Here is a 19,762-nt window from a genome sequence, read left to right as displayed (position 1 = left end):
AAACCCTCCCCTGGACTAGATTTAAAACAATACTAAACCCTCCCCTTGACTAGATTTAAAACAATACTAAACCCTCCCCTGGACTAGATTTAAAACAATACTAAACCCTCCCCTTGACTAGATTTAAAACAATACTAAACCCTCCCCTGGACTAGATTTAAAACAATACTAAACCCTCCCCTGGACTAGATTTAAAACAATACTAAACCCTCCCCTGGACTAGATTTAAAACAATACTAAACCCTCCCCTGGACTAGATTTAAAACAATACTAAACCCTCCCCTCGACTAGATTTAAAACAATACTAAACCCTCCCCTGGACTAGATTTAAAACAATACTAAACCCTCCCCTGGACTAGATTTAAAACAATACTAAACCCTCCCCCTGACTGAAATTGAAAAAGCATGACCCGCCATTATCCTCCAGGTCCCCATTCTGTAAAATTATATCCTTACCTTATTTCATCGTCCTAGTTGAGTCAAATTTCTGTTACTTTAAAAAAAAAAAAACGGTGTTAACAAGCGGTGTAAAGGGAGATGCTACATGAGAAGCCTTGTGTTTGGAAATCTTCTTTGAAAGCAGTGATGCCACACTGGCCTAAACCCAAACACACTGTCCCCCTGAGTGCGAGTCAGCAGATTAACCTTTGATCACAGAGGGCTCTGAAAACCCACCACTCAATACTCAACTCTGTGTTAGAAATGAATGGTATTCTGTTTTATCTTTTCTAACTAGCTACTGGGGTTTAGCTGGTGGAGTAGGAAGATAAAAGGGTAAAAACAAGAAAGTGTGTGCGTGTGTGTGGGAGAGAGAGAGAAATAGAGAAAGAAGTAGCAAGTGTGAGAGATATAGTAAACATCGCCATCATAGAGTGTGCAGTAGAGAGATACAAAGAAAAAGAGCGCGAGAGAGAGAGATAAATAAAAAGATAAGTGTGTAGCATCTGTTCTATTCACAGAGACAGAGTGCGAACACGTTCCCAGCACCTCTGGTAGAAATGAATGTTTCATGCCTCACAGCTCTATGAAGTGCTTCTTATCTCCTCTCTCATTTTTGGGGAATTTTAATCCCTCTCTCCTCTTCTCCTCCTCCCCTGTTCTGGTAAAGATCAATCCATCAGTCAATGATTGCTTCTGCTTCAAAAGTTCTGTACCTTTTCTCATCGTAATGATCTCAGAAATGGTAAGCAGCCAGCAAATTGAAAGTGTAGTTTTAGAAGTGACTCTGCACTGAAGGTAAAGTTGCTTCAAACATCGAATACAAGCAGCTAATTACTATGCATGCTGTGCTCTACAATTTCCCCTGTTAGCGGATATGTGTTTTCCATTCTGAATACTTATTGATGCAATCAACTGTTCGCCTTCTATTAGCATCACCACTAGGTACAAACGTTATAGGCAGCCCTACTCCCTATGCCCAACAGTAGCTCAGTAAGAGGGAGCTGTATTGTTGAGAAAAGAGAGAGAAGGATAAAACGCAGAAATGTAAAATACATCAGTCCTGTGTATTGATTCCGGTTCTAGAGAGCTGGGTTATGACTGATATCTGGTCAGTGTTGAAATAGAGAAGTGATATGCTGCAAAGGACAGCCAGGGAGAGAGTGAAAACGGGTGAGAGCCCCTTTGTTAAAAAGTCCCTTTGATTCAGACAGTCGCAGCAAGGGGTCTTTTTGTTGAAAAAGGGACAGATAGAGATATATATATATTACTGTGACATTGCCTTTGAGAACATAGGGCTTCATTCAGTTCAAACCTACATTGCAGTCCTTAGTAGCACACAATAGAAACAAACCTTTTGTCCTGTAGTCAAATTAAACCACAGAATGGCCTTGGCAACTTAGCACACAAATACATTCCTCCAGTTTTCAGAATAAGATGAGTGAATGCAGGCATCAGTGTTTTTAAATATATATATTTGCTTCTGAAACATTGAGATGAGGAGCTTCCCAATCCCAACCCTTCTTTGAGACAGATGATAGACATATTTATGAAGGCAGCATACTCAGAACTGGCCACCAGACTCATGACCTTTAACCTCCGACCTGGCCTTATTCCTTCCAATGTCATTATTTAAACGTGCCATCCAGACCCATTATAATGTAAGTTGTCCACTCTGCTGCAGCCCAGTCCTCTAGACTCAAGTTCATCCTTTTTCAATGTGCCACAGCCATTCCATCTCATATTTTAGTATGAGTTCTCCTCGGTAATGGTGTGTTGTAGCTCTTGTCTCATATTTTAGTGTGATCTCATCCTTTGAAGAGCAGAAGGGATGCAGGCAGACATAACCAATAGAGCGTAGAGTTCTTGATATCGGAGCGATGATGAAGTCACTCTTTACTCTTCATCCCGCCTGCCAGCTATAAATGACCTCATGCTATCAGGAGAGGAGAGCCCACCCTCACACACACACACACACACACACATACTACACGCACGCACACACACACACACACACACACACACACACACACACACACACACACACACACACACACACACACACACACACACACACACACACAAGACAGTCATTGCAAACACACATTTAGACAGTCATTGCAAACTCACTCAGACAGGCATTGCAAACTCACTCAGACAGGCATTGCAAACACCGTACACACCTGCACAAAAAAAGGATGGATGCATGCGTACAAGCATGAGCACGTGCACACACACACACACACACCTTACTACAATTTACTCCAATCCAACCCTCTCTACAACACAAAAAAAAATCCACAATGACTTCATCCTCTCAGACATGGTCACTCACCCCACTTCTTTCTCTCTCTCTTTCTCACACACACACACACACACACACACACACACACACACACACACACACACACACACACACACACACACACACACACACACACACACACACACACACACACACAATTTCTCTCTCACCCCAGAAGCATCATGTGTGGTTTGGGGAAGCCTCTGCCTGTACTGATTTAAAGTACCCTTGGAACAAAATAAAAAGATTAGTCTGACACCATACAGTGTATAATTAATTCAGCATAATTACTGATTCTCTTTGATTTGTAGAGTAGTGGCAACTACACTATATACACTCACCGGCCAATTTATTAGGTAAACCCATCTAGTACTGGGTCGGACCCCCCTTTGCCTCCAGAACAGCCTGAATTCTTCAGGGCATGGATTTTTTTGTGAATTTTATATTTCTGTTCTTCTTGTTTTTAGCTGATAGGAGTAGAACCTGGTGTGGTCATCTGCTGCAATAGCCCATCCGTGACAAGGATTGACGAGTTGTGGTTTCCAAGATGCAGTTCTTTTTTATTCGTCTTACCATTCTCGGTAACCCTAGACACCGTCATTGGTGAAAAACCCAGGAGGCCGGACATTTCTGAGATACTGAATCCGGCGTGCCTGGCACCGACAATCATACCATGCTCAAAGTCACTTAGGTCACATTCAATTGAACAGTAACTGAATGCCTCAATGCCTGTCTGCTTTATATAGCATGCCACGGCCACGTGACTCACTGTCTGTAGGAGTGAACCATTTTCGTGAACAGGGTGGTGTACCTAATAAACTGTGAGTGTATCTACAGGTCCAGGTCCCTACATGCCAGTCCACTCTCTATCTGTAGTTCAGATACTGTACAGACACATTACAGTTGGATTCTGATACCCCATTATGGATGGGTGACTGTGGAATACTACCTTAATGAATAAGGAAAGAGCCGAGACATGGGTGAAAACATGAATACGGTACTTACTGCGCGGAGTGAGTTGTAAACATCAGTTTTGATGTGGCGACAATACAGACTGTGCCGTGAAGTACATTACCTGCCACTCATTTAATGCCAGCCAGGAATCAATGATCCCATTAGTCAGTCAGACTCTTAGAGAGAGGTAGTCACTGACAGGCTTTCATTCAGGGAGAAAGGTACTGCTATTGATCCCAACGAAAGGACACAGATAAACATGCCCGTACGCAAGCACACACACACACACACACACACACATACGGTGTCTTAGAAAGGGAAATCCATCTCCTTTCCTGTACACTTTCTGAACAGTGCTGTAAACGATGCGGAAAATAAGCCTTAGAAGAGGGATTGTGCTTATGGCGAACACTATCGACTCTTCTCAACACTCAGCTAGAGCAGTAGAGAGGCACTAACATACACACAATGACCTCGTCTTTAAAACCCTGCCACAGGAGCTGAAGAACACATCAAGATTGTCCGACACAAAAGAATCAGAGCAGTTAGATCCAGTGAATGGGAATACGATTTCAGTCTGTCGTGCAAAGAGACTTTCCATCTGTTGCTCTTTTATTTTGGTAATGGAATACAGAGATACAAGAGGGTGATTAATTAATTCACTGGTTTCTCTCTTTCTCTCTCTCTCCCTCCTTCTACCTCCTCCCTTTTCTCTCTCTAGCGTGGCTACACGGTGACCCCAGGAAGGTGATCTACCCTACAGACAGCTACGGACAGTTCTGTGGGCAGAAGGGCACCCCAAACGCGTGAGTAATTACTGTAGTGACTGATTAACCAGGTACAGTTGAAGTCGGAAGTTTACATACATCTTAGCCAAATACATTTGAACTCAGTTTTTCACAATTCCTGACATTTAATCCTAGTAAAAATTCCCTGTCTCAAGTCAGTTAGGATCACCACTTTATTTTAAGAATGTGAAATGTCAGAATAATAGTAGAGAGAATGATTTATTTCAGCTTTTATTTCTTTCATCACATTCCCAGTGGGTCAGAAGTTTACATACACTCAATTAGTGTTTGGCAGCATTGCCTTTAAATTGTTTAACTTGGGTCAAATGTTTCAGGTAGCCTTCCACAAGCTTCCCACAATAAATTGGGTGAATTTTGTCCCATTCCTCCTGACAGAGCTGGTGTAACGGAGTCAGGTTTGTAGGCCTCCTTGCTCGCACACGCTTTTTCAGTTCTGCCCACAAATTTTTTATAGGATTGAGATCAGGGGTTTGTGATGGCCACTCCAATACCTTGACTTTGTTGTCCAATACCTTGACTTTGTTGTCCTTAAGCCATTTTGCCACAACTTTGGAAGTATGCTTGGGGGTCATTGTCCATTTGGAAGACCTATTTGCGACCAAGCTTTAACTTCCTGACTGATGTCTTGAGATGTTGCTTCAATATATCCACATAATTTTCCTGCCTCGTGATATCATCTATTTTGTGAAGTGCACCAGTCCCTACTGCAGCAAAGCTGCCACCCCCATGCTTCATGGTTGGGATGGTGTTCTACGGCTTGCAAGCCTCCCCCTTTTTCCTCCAGACATAACGATGGTAATTATGGCCAAACAGACCAGAGGACATTTCTCCAAAAAGTATGATCTTGTCCCCATGTGCAGTTACAAACCGTAGTGTGTTTTTTTTATGGCGGTTTTGGAGCAGTGGCTTCTTCCTTGCTGAGCGGCTTTTCAGGTTATGTCGATATAGGACTCATTTTACTGTGGATATAGGTCCTTTGCTGTTGTTCTGGGATTGATTTGCACTTTTCGCACCAAAGTACGTTCATCTCTAGGAGACAGAACGCGTCTCCTTCCTGAGCGTTATGACAGCTGCGTGGTCCCATGGTGTTTATACTTGCGTACTATTGTTTGTGCAGATGAACATGGTACCTTCAGGCATTTGGAAATTGCTCACAAGGATGAACCAGACTTGTTGTGGTCTACAATGTTTTTTCTGAGGTCTTGGCTGATTTCTTTTGATTTTCCCATGATGCCAAGCAAAGAGGCACAGAGTTTGAAGGTAGGCCTTGAAATACATCCACAGGTACACCTCCAATTGACTCAAATTATGTAAATTAGCCTATCAGAAACTTCTAAAGCCATGACATCATGTTCTGGAATTTCCAAGCTGTTTAATGGCACAGTCAACTTAGTGTATGTAAACTTCTGACCCACTGGAATTGTGAGTTATAAGTGAAATAATCTGTATGTAAACAATTGTTGGAAAAATTACTTGTCATGCACAAAGTAGATGTCCTAAACGACTTGCCAAAACTATAGTTTGTTAACAAGAAATTTGTGGAGTGGTTGAAAAACTAGTTTTAATAACTCCAACCTAAGTGTATGTAACTTCCGACTTCAACTGTATATCTTGATATGAGTAATTAGGCTGTATTGACACAGGCAGCCCGATTCTGATCTTTTGCCCAATTATTGGCAAAAGATCTGATCTGATTGGTTAAAAGAACAATTACTGGGAAAAGATCAGAATTAGGCTGCCTATGTAAACGCAGCCATAGGGACATACCTATGAGCAATTTGAGGTCATGATAATTCCCTTGTGCCCAATTTGCTGCTATTAATGGGTGCATACCTGCCAATTAACACACCTTCCAGTAGTAGAATTTCCCCCCTACCACTGATACAGGGTTAAATAGGTTTTCATCCCCTTGAATTCAATGTAGGATAATCTGATCCTAGATCTGTTGTTAATGTTAACTTCAATCTAGCCCTAGTGTGGCCCTCTGGGCCATTGGCTGGTTCTTTATCTTAGCCCTGCATGCTTCAATGTTGTTATATTGACCATTATAATTTGAAAGGCAGCTCACCCCCACACACACAGTTCCCATTGTCAACAGAATCCAACCCATTGAATCTAAAGTCTGGTACTGGATCCCCACACTAAACAGCTCGGTGTTGAATTCCCCTCATAAACCTCAAGTGTGATTGACAGGCTGTAACCTTGGCAATGATTAAAGTAGTTCTTTAGTGGTGGCTGCGGAGCGGTGATAAGGCTGTTTGTGGAGCCGGGCTGTGAGATAGGGAGTAGTGTGTTTACTCCCAGCTAGCTAGGGCCCTCAGATCTCATCCGCTCATAATTAGCACTGTGTTGTTCTCCCAGGCTTAAAGGATTACGATAGAGTTTAGTCTGGAACACGTGTCGGGGAGAGACTACACCATTCTCTCAACCATTATACTGAAATACTAGAGAATATCATCCTGAAATTCACCAAAAATGCATTGAGATATTAAGAATAGAAGGGAAGAGATAGTTGTCCATTTTAACATCATTGTATACGAGACTGTTACATCATTGTTTGTGAGGGTTTTTCTTTGAATGTGTGCTCTGTACTCTACAGCCACCTAGTGCTAATACTGTATCAGCACTGTGTCAATGTTTGTTTTCTCTCTATAGAAAAAAATCCATACTGTTCTACTTCAATATCCTGAAATGTGCCAACCCTGCTGTCCTCATCAACCTCCAGTGTCCCACCACTCAGGTATTCATAACAATATTGACTCAGAGTACATTGGTACAGTTATTGTTAAAGGCCCAGTGCAGTCAAAATATTTCTTTTATATCATATTGTACAACAGCAGATGAAACTAACACTGTAAAAACCAAGAACAAAATATCAGTGTTATTTCCTGGTAGTTGCTGGTTGAAAATACAATTTACACAGGACCTTCTAATCAGCAGGTTTGCATGGGTGGGAGTTCCAGCTTTCCATGGTGACCTCACCATGAAGTGAATTGGTTAATAGACCAATAACAGAGAGAGTTCCAAACCTCTCTGTCAATAACAGCTAGTTTTCAGTTTTCCCTTCCCCACTCAGACCACTCCCAGACAGTCTGAGGAAAATTCTAGCTTGAGAAATTGTTTTTTGCTAAAAAGCAATTTGTCAATTTTTTATGAAATCTGTTACAGTAAGGTACTTAATTGTTGCTCAGAAGTTATTTGATATTGATATAAAAACAGTTGCATTGGGCCTTTAAAAAAAGGGTGACATATCAGCTTACTGAGTATTCATTAGTGTGTTCAATACATCCTCAGATGTGTGTTTCCAAGTGCCCGGACAGATTTGCAACCTACACAGATATGCAGATGCAATACCAAATCACTGCAGCCCCCTGGGAATATTACAGGCGGTTCTGCAAACCAGGATTCAACAACCCAACAAAGGTATGCATGTAGGCGTAGCACTGTTTGGAAGTGTGTACTGTTAGGATGTGAACTGCTTTCATCGTGTGTAACAACGACTAGTTGTCTAAAGCAGGAACAACCTAAATAAACTAAATTAAAAGAAAAAGTAACTACACTATGAAACAAAGATAAATTATAAAAATAATGATAGTAAAAAGCTTTGGGGCACCTTAAATGAAATTTTGGGAAAATAAGCCAACTTGACTTCATTTATTAAATCAGACAGCTCATTCATCTCAAAGCCCACTGATATTGCAAACTACTTTAATGACTTTTCATTGGCAAGATAAGCAAACTTAGGGATGACATGCTAGCAGCAAACCCTGACTACACATCCAAGTATTATCGGACCAAATTATGAAAGACAATTGTACTTTTGAATTCCGTTAACTCAGTGTGGAAGAGGTGAAAAAATGGTCTATCAACAATGACAAGCCACCAGGGCCTGACAATCTAGATGGAAAATTACTGAGGATAATAGCAGACGATATTGCCACATCTTCAATTGAAGCCTACTAGAGAACATGTGTCCTCAGGCCTGGAGGGAATCTAAAGTCATTCCGCTACCCAAGAATATTAAAGCTGGCTCAAATAGCAGACCAACCAGCCTGTTACCCACCCGTAGTAAACTTCTAGAAAAAATTGTGTTTGACCAGATACAATGCTATATTACAGTAAACAAATTGACAACAGAATATCAGCATGCTTATAGTGAAGGACACTCAACAAGCACAGCACTTACTCAAATGACTGATGATTGGCTGAGAGAAATTGATGGTAAAATGATTGTGGGGGCTGTCTTGTTAGACTTCAGTGCAGCTTTTGACATTATTGATCGTAGTCTGCTGCTGGAAAAACATTTGTGTTATGGCTTTACACCCCCTGCTATAATGTGGATGAAGAATTACTTGTCTAACAACAGAGGGTGTTCTTTAATGGAAGCCTATCAAATATAATCCAGTTAGAATCAGGAATTCCCCAGGGTATCTGTTAAGGCCCCTTGCTTTTTTCAATTTTGACTAACGACATGCCACTGACTGAGTAAAGCCAGAGTTTCTATGCATGCGGATGACTCAACACTACACGTCAGCTACTACAGCAACTGAAATGACATCAACACTCAAAGAGCTGCAGTTAGTTCAGAGTGGGTGGCAAGGAATAAGTTAGCCCTAAATATTTATAAAACCTAAAGCATTGTGTTTGGAACAAAACACTCACTAAACCCTGACCCTCAACTAAATCTTGTAATAAATAATGTGGAAATTAGGCAAGTTGAGATGACTAAACTGCTTGGAGTAACCCCAGATTGTAAACTTTCATGGTCAAAACACAGTAGCTAAGATGGGGAGAAGTTTGTCTATAATAAAGCGATGCTCTGCCTTAACCTGTTAGGGCTAGGGGGCAGTATTGACACGGCTGGATAAAAAACATACCCGATTTAATCTGGTTACCACTCCTACCCAGTAACTAGAATATGCATATACTTATTACATATGGATAGAAAACACCCTAAAGTTTCTAAAACTGTTTGAATGGTGTCTGTGAGTATAACAGAACTCAAATGGCAGGTCAAAACCTGAGAGATTCCTTTACAGGAAGTGGCCTGTCTGACCATTTCTTGAACTTCTTTTCCATCTCTATCTTTTACTAAGGATCTCTGCTCTAACGTGACACTTCCTATGTCGTCCATAGGCGCTCAGAGCCCGGGAAAAAACAGAATGTCGTCATCCCAGCCCCAGGCTGAAACACATTATCGCCTTTCTCAAGTGGCCGATCAAGGGACTCTGGGCTTAGGCGCGTGACCCGACCGCCCCCGCCTTTGTGATTTTTTCCTCTGTTTGCCGAAAAGGAGATTCCCTGTCGGAATATTATCGCTTTTCTACGAGAAAAATGGCGTAAAAATTGATTTTAAACAGCGGTTGACATGCTTCGAAGTACGGTAATGGAATATTTAGAATTTTTTTGTCACGAAATGCGCACGACCCTTCTTTACCATTTCGGATAGTGTCTGGAACGCACGAACAAAACGCCGCTATTCGGATATAACGATGGATTATTTTGGACCAAACCAACATTTGTTATTGAAGTAGCAGTCCTGGGAGTGCATTCTGACGAAGACAACAAAAGGTAATCAAACTTTTATAATAGTAAATATGATTATGGTGAGTGCTAAACTTGCCGGGTGTCTAAATAGCTAGCCCGTGATGCCTGGGCTATGTACTTAGAATATTGCAAAATGTGCTTTCACCAAAAAGCTATTTTAAAATCGGACATATCGAGTGCATAGAGGAGGTCTGTATCTATAATTCTTAAAATAATTGTTATGCTTTTTGTGAACGTTTATCGTGAGTAATTTAGTAAAATGTTAGCGAATTCCCCGGAAGTTTGCGGGGGTATGCTAGTTCTGAACGTCACATGCTAATGTAAAAAGCTGGTTTTTGATATAAATATGAACTTGATTGAACAAAACATGCATGTATTGTATAACATAATGTCCTAGGGTTGTCATCTGATGAAGATCATCAAAGGTGAGTGCTGCATTTAGCTGTCTTCTGGGTTTTGGTGACATTATATGCTAGCTTGAAAAATGGGTGTCTGATTATTTCTGGCTTGGTACTCTGCTGACATAATCTAATGTTTTGCTTTCGTTGTAAAGCCTTTTTGAAATCGGACAGTGTGGTTAGATTAACGAGAGTCTTGTCTTTAAATAGCTGTAAAATAGTCATATGTTTGAGAAATTGAAGTAATAGGATTTTTAAGGTTTTGAAAATCGCGCCACAGGCTTCAAGTGGCTGTTACGTAGGTGGGACGAATTCGTCCCGCCTAGCCCATAGAGGTTAACATTATCAACAAGGCAGGTCCTACAGGCTCTAGTTTTGTCACACCTTAACTATTGGTCAGTCGTGTGGTCAGGTGCCACAAAAAAGGACTTGCAATTGGCTCAGAACAGGGCAGCACGGCTGGCCCTTGGATGTACACAGAGAATTGATATTAATAATATGCATGTCAATCTCTCCTGGCTGAAAGTGTGAGGAGAGATTGATTTCATCACTACTTTTATTTATGAGAGGTTTGGCATGTTGAATGCAGAGCTGTCTGTCTAAACTACTGGAACACAGCTCGGACACCCATCCATAACCCACAAGACACGCCACAAGAGTTCTCTTCACAGTCCCCAAGTCCAGAACAGACTATGGGAGGCACAAAGTACTACATAGTTCCATGTAGTCATGGCTCTCTATTCCGCATCAAGTAACTGACGCAAGCAGTAACATTTTATTTAAAAAAAACAGATGACACATGCATACACACGCACCATACATACACATGGATTTAGTAGTGTAGATATGTGGTAGTGGTGTAGTAGGGGCCTGAGGGCATACAGTGTGTTGTGAAATTTGTGAATGTATTGTAATGTTTTAAAATTGTATAAACTGCCTTAATTTTGCTGGACCCCAGGAAGAGTAGCTGCTGCTTTGGCAGGAACTAATGGGGATTGTTACGAACTGGCTCAGAGTCAGGAGACAACGTGGACACAAGGAGTATCAAAATATATATTTATTAAATAAAGTAATAAACAATGGTGTGTGTAATCAGTAGTGTAAGTGAGTGCTTGCATGCATAAATGTAATAATGCAGGGTGTTGAAGGGGGCCAAAGCAAACCACCAAAAAGCCACAACTACCACAACCAAAAACAAGGTGTCTGCATGGAGAGAGTCTCCCAATGACTGTGGAAGAGGTCTCTATCCTGGGACACACCCAGGCCCAGGTGTTTCCCATCTAACTGACGACCCTCCCAACTCCACCCACCGGCATCTTAATAAGGAAACAAGAACAAGAGAGAACACGGCAGACAGAGTGGGAAGGTCGTCACACACACCACCACCCACCCCCCATAAAAACCGTCCCAAATTGATGAGGGGTTACGTGTTCACAGCTCCCTTTGCCCCAGCTAACCTCCTCCTCCCCAGACCTCAGCAACCTTTACGCACAGGAAGCAAGTTTAAGAGGAAAGAAGAACACAAGACCAGGAGGGAACAGACAGGAAAGATAGAACATGACAAAACCAAACAATGGTCAGTCCAATAACATTCAGGAACAGGGCACACAAGAGGCCGTCAGCTACCAGCTCCAACGAAAAGAACATCTCCCAACGGTTCATAGTCACTTCTCAACGATTCAGTTACTTAACTCATAACCGAATACGAGTACAGACCAGAGGGTGTAATAAAGGCAAAGATTTCATATGCCCTACTCGTCAGTGGCACCTGCCAATAGCCCTTTAACAGGTCAAATTTGCTCACAAACTTAGCTGCGCCCACTTGATCAACGCAGTCCTCCATCCGAGGAAGAGGAAATTAATCTGGCTTAGTGACACCGTTTACCTTACGGTAGTCCATACAAAATCTGTTTGTTCCATCCGGTTTACTGACCAAGATATAGGGAGAAGCCCAACTGGAGAAAGAAGGCTCTGCTATCTTACTCTCCAGCATGCACCTGACCTCAGCATCCAGACAACGCAGTTTCTCTGCAGAAACTCTATAGAACCACTGACGAATGGAGTCAGCATCTCCAATGTCAATATCATGCTCTATCAAGTTTGTACGTGTAGGTGTATCAGAACACAAACCTGGAATTTTCCGAATCAGACCAACCATCTCTTTCCGCCCATCAACAGGTAGATGAGTAAGAGTGCTATTCAAAATATTCAGTATCTCTGAATTTTTCAATCTACCCTGCAGTATGCAATCGTCGGGACCAGGAACATCTTTCTCCTCATGCACAGACCTAGCATTACAATGACCAAGGGAAGTAACAGTAACAGCCAAACGAACAGGTTTACCATCCTCTGTAAACTCCCACTGTTCAGTCGCAGAGGAACGTGCATAATAGGGTTAACAAATTTACATGGCACAGTTGGTGTGCTTTCCTCCGTTCTGGAGTGGCAACTAGATCATTTTGCTTAGTGTACTGGCGCACCACTGTATATGGCCCTTGAAACTTGGCTTGAAAAGCAGAACCAACAATTGGCAGCAGAGCAAGAACCTGGTCACCTGGACTAAAGTGACGAGGCTCAGTTCGGCGATCAAATATGCCCTTCATCCTGTCCTGTGAAGATGATAGCTTCTCTTTAGCCATTCCACCAGCGGAGTACAAGCGTCGCCGGAAATCAGACACATACGATAACAGGGACTGAGGAGGCTCGGGAGACTTCCCGTCATCCTGGAGAACTGATAAAAGTCCAAGCACCCTATGTCCAAATACAAGGTCATTTGGACTGAAACCCATGCTCTCCTGTGAAACCCCCCTAGCGGCTAACAGTAACCAAGGCAACCCCTCCTCCCAATCCTTATCCATATCAGTACAATAAGCTCTCAGAGACTTAAGTATTCGATGGAAACGTTCCAGCGCTCCTTGACGTTGCACATGATAGGCGCTAGACAAATTGTGTTTAATATGAAGTTGTTGGAGAACCTGACCAAACAGATTAGATGTGAAATTAGATCCTTGATCACTCTGAATGACCTTAGGGATTCCAAACAGTGAGAGAAACTGAGTCAAAGCTTTTAGCACAGACTTAGCGGTGATAGACCGGAGAGGATAGGCAGCAGGCAACCTAGTGGTCTGACACATCACATTCAACAAATAATTACTACCCTTTTTAGAAAAGAGGCAGAGGACCAACACAGTCAATAATCAAATACTCAAAAGGTTGGCTGAGTACAGGAATAGGAAACAGTGGTACCGGCTTGATTAGATTTACCAGTTAATTGACAGGTGTGACAAGTTGATGAAATCAGAAACATCGCTCTTTAAACTAGGCCAAAAGAAATGTCTTAATATGCGATTGTAGGTTTTCCTCACACCCATGTGTCCAGCAACGTTGTTGTGAGAAGTTGTCAACACCAACTCACGAAGCTTCACTGGCACCACAACCTGACTAATCGCCTCCCCCAGAAAACAACTACCATGAGACACCCACTTTCTCATCAGGACATCCCCTTGGAGAAAATAACCATGTGCGATATCTCCCAACTGTTCCACAGGCACAATTTGGTCACGCAACTCTTCTAATGTGGGGTCAGTCCGTTGCGCGTCGATTAGATCGGAGCGGGATACAGATAACGGGATAACAGGGAAAACAGCGACAGACATCTTTGCGGTATTCTCATTTACCGGAGCAGTGACCAGGTCACCATGGCTCATAGACCGCGTCACTGCACACGCAGAGAACACCTCTGGGAAACTCTGCGCATTCTCATCAGGAATCCCTACAATTGACAGTTTAGTGGAAACCACTAGAGATGGAAACACGACAGGCCACACGCTCACCAGCCAAGTTATTCCCAAGGATAATGTCGATACCCTCAATAGGCAATGAAGGACGCACCCCCACAACAACCTCACCCTTCACCAGTCCACAATCCAGCATCAGTTTATGTAATGGAACTGACAGAGTGTTCAACCCGATTCCCCTACTTAGAACACTATTCCCTGAATCAGTCTCAGCAGAGAAGGGTAACACAGATTCCAACAAACGATTCAGAGGCACCTGTGTCTCTTAGGATCTTCACTGGCACTAGGTTCTTACTTCCTAACATAGACACAAAACCCTCCGTTATGAAAGGTAAATAGTCTGGATCAATATGGACTTTCACATGCCCCTGGGCATGAGACAATGTGTCGGCAGTGAACTGATGTGGAACAGGCGCAGCTAACGCCGTAGGCCTAGATTTAACGTTAGCACACGAACTGAATTTACCCCTAGACCTGAGAACCGGACATTCGTTTTTCCAATGACCTGAACCTTGACAGTACTGACACTTGACCAAAGTCAGCTTTACCACAGGAGTCAGGCTCAACCCTAGCTGAATGGAACTCTGCCCGTGAACCAAAGTATCTCGGTGAGCGAGGCCCAAATCTCTCCGAACGCCCCCACTCACTCCGAATACGGGGCTCTGCAAAGACACTTTTGTGAGTCAAAACATATTCATTCGCCAAAACCGCAGCTTCAGCGACAGTCTTTACTTTTTGTTCGTTAATGTACGGCGCTATTCGATCAGGGATTGTGTCTTTAAATTGCTCTAACATAATCAGCTCACATAGCCCTTGGAAAGTCATAACTACAGAGGCGGAACACCAGCGATTAAACTGTGATGATAATGCGCACGCAAACTCAGCATGAGTCTGCTTATCATCCCTTTTTAAAGTTCTAAATCATTGGCGGTAAGCCTCAGGAACCAATTCGTAAATCTGTAACACCGCCGTTTTAACCTTATCATAACTGACACTGTCGGCTACACTAAGAGCTGAATATGCTTCCTGCGCTTTACCAGTCAGCACACTCTGCAACATTAAAGTGCGGTCAGAATCAGGCCAACTCCTAGCGTCAGCAACACGCTCAAACAAAAATAATGTCTCAGAGTCCTTTTCATTAAACTGAGGCAACAACCGTAAATTCCCAACAATGTCAAATGTGTCCGGGGCACGACCAAAAGAGGAACGACTCCTAGGTAAATCTGCATCACCTTCCCAGAGCAAACTCTCCCCTGAGAGCTTTCCTTCCCTAACCAACTCTAGTCGCTCTTGTTGCAGCTTGATTTTAGCACGCTCCATATCCTGTTTAAATTCCAATTCCTTTTCATATTTTAACTGATCAGCAGCTAATTTCTTTTCATATTTTACGCGATCGTGCTCTAGCTTCTCACGATCATGCTCTAGTTGTAACAGAAGCTCTTTCTGCTGTTCAAGAAGACTACTAGGACTAACCGATGGAGCGGTAATTGTAACATATCGGGTAGATGGTGAGTCCTCAGCAGAGGCTGCCCCAGTGGTAACGTCAAGAATACCACTCTCCATCAGATTGGCCTTCAATATTAACCTGTTGGGGCTAGGGGGCAGTATTTTCACGGCTGGATAAAAAAACGTACCCGATTTAATCTGGTTACTAATCCTACCCAGTAACTATAATATGCATATACTTATTATATATGGATAGAAAACACCCTAAAGTTTCTAAAACTGTTTGAATGGTGTCTGTGAGTATAACAGAACTCATTTGGCAGGCAAAACCCTGAGACAGATTCTGACAGGAAGTGGATACCTGATGTGTTGAATTACCTTTAAGCCTATGCCATTGAAACACACAGGGGCTTATTAATCTTTTGGCACTTCCTATTGCTTCCACTAGATGTCACCAGCCTTTACAAAGTGTTTTGAGTCTTCTACTGTGAGATCTGACCGAACAAGAGCCTTGGAACGGTGATGGCCGATTAGACTCTGGCGCGCAAGGTCATGTTGGGTACCCTCGTTCCAATATGTTTTAAAAGAGAATGCATTCGTCCACCTTGAATATTATTCATGTTCTGGTTAAAAAAGGCACTAATGATTTATGCTATACAATGTTTGACATGTTTGAACGAACGTAAATATATTTTTTCCCCTCGTTCATGAAGTGAAGTCCGGCGGGCTTAGATCATGTGCTAACAACACGGAGCTTTTTGGACATAAATGAGGAGCTTTTTTGAACAAAACTACATTCGTTATGGACCTGGGATTCCTGGAAGTGACATCTGATGAAGAGAATCAAAGGTAATGGATTATTTGCATAGTATTTTCGATTTTAGATCTCTCCAACATGGCGGTTAGTCTGTATCGCAAAGCGTATTTTTCTGGGCGCAGTGCTCAGATTATTGCAAAGTGTGATTTCCCAGTAAGGTTATTTTTAAATCTGGCAAGTCGATTGCGTTCAAGAGATGTAAATCTATAATTCTTTAAATGACAATATAATATTTTACCAATGTTTTCTAATATTAATTATTTAATTTGTTGTGCTGACTTGACTGCCGGTTATTGGAGGGAAACGATTTCCTGAACATCAACGCCATAGTAAAACGCTGTTTTTGGATATAAATATGAACTTGATAGAACTAAAAATGAATGTGTTGTCTAACATAATGTCCTAGGAATGTCATCTGATGGAGATTGTCAAAGGTTAGTGCATAACTTTAGCTGATTTTATGGTTTTGGTGACGCCTGTCTTTGAATTGACAAAACATTACACACAGCTATTGTCAATGTACTCTCCTAACATAATCTAACTTTATGCTTTCGCCGTAAAACCTTTTTGAAATCGGACAACGTGGTTAGATTAAGGAGATGTTTATCTTTCAAAGGGTGTAAGATAGTTGTATGTTTGAAAAATTTGAATTTTGACATTTATTTGGTTTCAAATTTGCCGCTCTTGAAATGCACCTGCTGTTGATAGGGTGCACCACGGGTGGCACGCTAGCGTCCCACATAGCCCCAAGAGGTTAACCTAATAGAATTCTAGACATTTATCACTAATTTCAAACTTGTAGTGTTCAGCAACCTTCACCAGCTGTTCTTTAGTACACAAGTCTAACAGTTCCTCTGATGGAAAGCGAATTAACTCATCTACATTAGACACCATAGTCAGAGAGAAAAAAAATTCTCACTCAACCCCTCTACTGAGCACACCAGACCACAGCAAGAGAAATAACAATCACACTGGCACCACAGAAAGAGATGAGATATGGAGCTTCCCCAAAACCTACAATAACTCAACCCTAGTCTTCATGCAGATTTGCAGTGGGTAATTATGCACTATAGCCCGCTGGCAAGGAAGTAACCCCCCAGCACGCTGGCAGATTCCACCAAGCCACAGATGTGCCCCCGAGACAACTGCTCAGTCCACAGACACCACACAAAAATAACAAACATTATCCATGCCCAACATATTCCAAAAATGAAACACATCGCTAAGCCTATCAGGGGGAAAAGGCTATAGCTCCGGGTAGTAAGTTTCACTACCCTATCCAAATCTCCCACTGAGGTACACAGCCAATTGTACTCACCTCAGACCGATGTCCCAACAGCAAGTAGAACAAGCTTTTCCAGGCTGGGCAGGGGCCTGGAAACTAACCAATATACTCTCCAACGCAGCACACAAACCAAACAAACAAAAGCAACCAATACCGAGCACCAAACTCAAACTAACATATACAAACAAAGCACCTACAGAATTTAACATTACCTCCCAAACACAAGATGTTCAAAATCCCGGATGAGCCCCCACTTGTTACGAACCGGCTCAGAGTTCACAACAAAAGGGAGACAAGGAGTATCAAAATATATATTTATTAAATAAAGTAATTAACAATGGTGTGCGTAATCAGTAGTGTAAGTGAGTGCTTGCATGCATAAATGTAATAATGCAGGGTGTTGAAGGGGGCCAAAGCAAACCGCCAAAAAGCCACAACTACCACAACCAAAAACAACAAGGTGTCTGCATGGAGAGAGTCTCCCAATGACTGTGGAAGAGGTCTCTTTATCCTGGGACACACCCGAGCCCAGGTGTTTCCCATCTAACTGACGACCCTCCCAACTCCGCCCACCGGCATCCTAATAAGGAAACAAGAACAAAGAGAGAGAATACGGCAGACAGAGTGGGAGGGTCGTCACAGGATCCATAATAAATACAAATACAAATACCTCACACCCAGGCTACTGAACTGTGCTGCGTTGTGTTAAAGATTATTAATTAAAGACGGAGCTTTAACACCTTTTGTAATTTTCTGTTCACAGAGCGTAACGACAATTAGTATGACATGACTGACATTCCTCCTCTTTTTGCTTTAAGCCTGTTGCACAAGTGTTACGAGACGAGGACTGTCCATCAATGATTGTGCCTAGCAGACCATGTAAGTTCAGCAACAACAACAAAAAATGACAGCAACTGGCGGGCAATAAGGAAGAAGTTATGATACTGAATGATCTTGTCTACCAGTCCTACAGCGTTGTTTTCCTGACTTCATCACTCTGAATGGAACCCTGACGGTGGCCAAAAGAACCCACTTCAAAGATGCCCTGGACAAAGCCCGCAGTGTGACTGAACTAAGAGACGCCGCCAAGTGAGTTACAAAGACACCCACACATACATGTGGATATGTGTATACATGCATGCGGGCACATACAGTACACACACACACACAAACATTTCTGTAATTATGGCAGTTTTATAATGGGTATTGTCTCCTGCAGTGGCATCACAGGTCTGGTGGATGCTAAGGAGGTTGGGATGAAGATTGTGGAGGACTACGCCGCCTCATGGAACTGGATCTTAATGTAAGAACTCTTACTGGCAGAGATACACTGGGTTGAGTTCTTATAACGGACAATGGATTGTACTGTACGGTACTTTATTGTACTTTTACGGTACTGTAAAATACTATATTTAGAGAGTGTACTGTGTGTTATTTCCAGAGGTCTGGTGATAGCACTGGTGGTCAGTCTGATCTTCATCCTGCTGCTACGTTTCACTGCCGGACTCCTCCTCTGGTTCACCATCATCGCCGTCATACTGGTGATCGCTTACGGTCGGTCTGTGTGTGTGTGTGTCAAAGTTGTTAGAGTTTGTGTTTTTAATATTTGTTTTTATTTCTATTAATTTTAAGACTTTTATTTGAAATTCAGTTTAGTTTCAGTTAGTTTTACGATCCACTTTACTAGTTTTTATTTAGTTGAAGTTTTACAAAAACATTTATATTTTGTTTTTATATTATTTAGTTGAAGTTTTAGTGTGTTTTGGGGATGTCAGTTCTTGCCAGTGTGGGACAGTAATGCGTAAGGTGATGAGTCAGGTTATAGATTAGGTTAGGTTTAAAGGTAGACTCAGCGAAATTACATAGATGCACGAAGTAAACCGTAATAGTGGGTCAATTTCCACAACAACCAGGAGCGGTGAAGCGCGAGGTTAAACTTCTCCTCTGTTTTGGTCCAGCGTGAAGC

General features: G+C 42.2%; 1 protein-coding gene across 4 annotated transcripts in view; it reads left to right on the top strand.

Annotated features, from left to right (window-relative positions):
* Window positions 1–19,762, top strand: part of LOC106568882 (choline transporter-like protein 5-A) — a 106,929-nt gene that overhangs the window by 77,436 nt on the left and 9,731 nt on the right. For all 4 annotated transcript variants that reach the window (XM_045693975.1, XM_045693974.1, XM_014139663.2 and 1 more), the window contains exons 4-10: window positions 4,419–4,503; window positions 7,162–7,246; window positions 7,801–7,929; window positions 18,615–18,675; window positions 18,762–18,885; window positions 19,016–19,099; window positions 19,238–19,350. In XM_045693975.1, coding sequence (XP_045549931.1) covers window positions 4,419–4,503; window positions 7,162–7,246; window positions 7,801–7,929; window positions 18,615–18,675; window positions 18,762–18,885; window positions 19,016–19,099; window positions 19,238–19,350 — 681 coding nt within the window. The remainder of the gene's footprint in view (window positions 1–4,418; window positions 4,504–7,161; window positions 7,247–7,800; window positions 7,930–18,614; window positions 18,676–18,761; window positions 18,886–19,015; window positions 19,100–19,237; window positions 19,351–19,762) is intronic.

This window comes from Salmo salar, chromosome ssa14 (genome assembly GCF_905237065.1).
Source record: "Salmo salar chromosome ssa14, Ssal_v3.1, whole genome shotgun sequence".
Classification (NCBI taxonomy): Eukaryota; Metazoa; Chordata; class Actinopteri; order Salmoniformes; family Salmonidae; genus Salmo; species Salmo salar.
The sequence above is the reverse complement of the archived record's forward strand: the minus strand, read 5'-3'. Positions and strand labels throughout refer to the sequence as shown.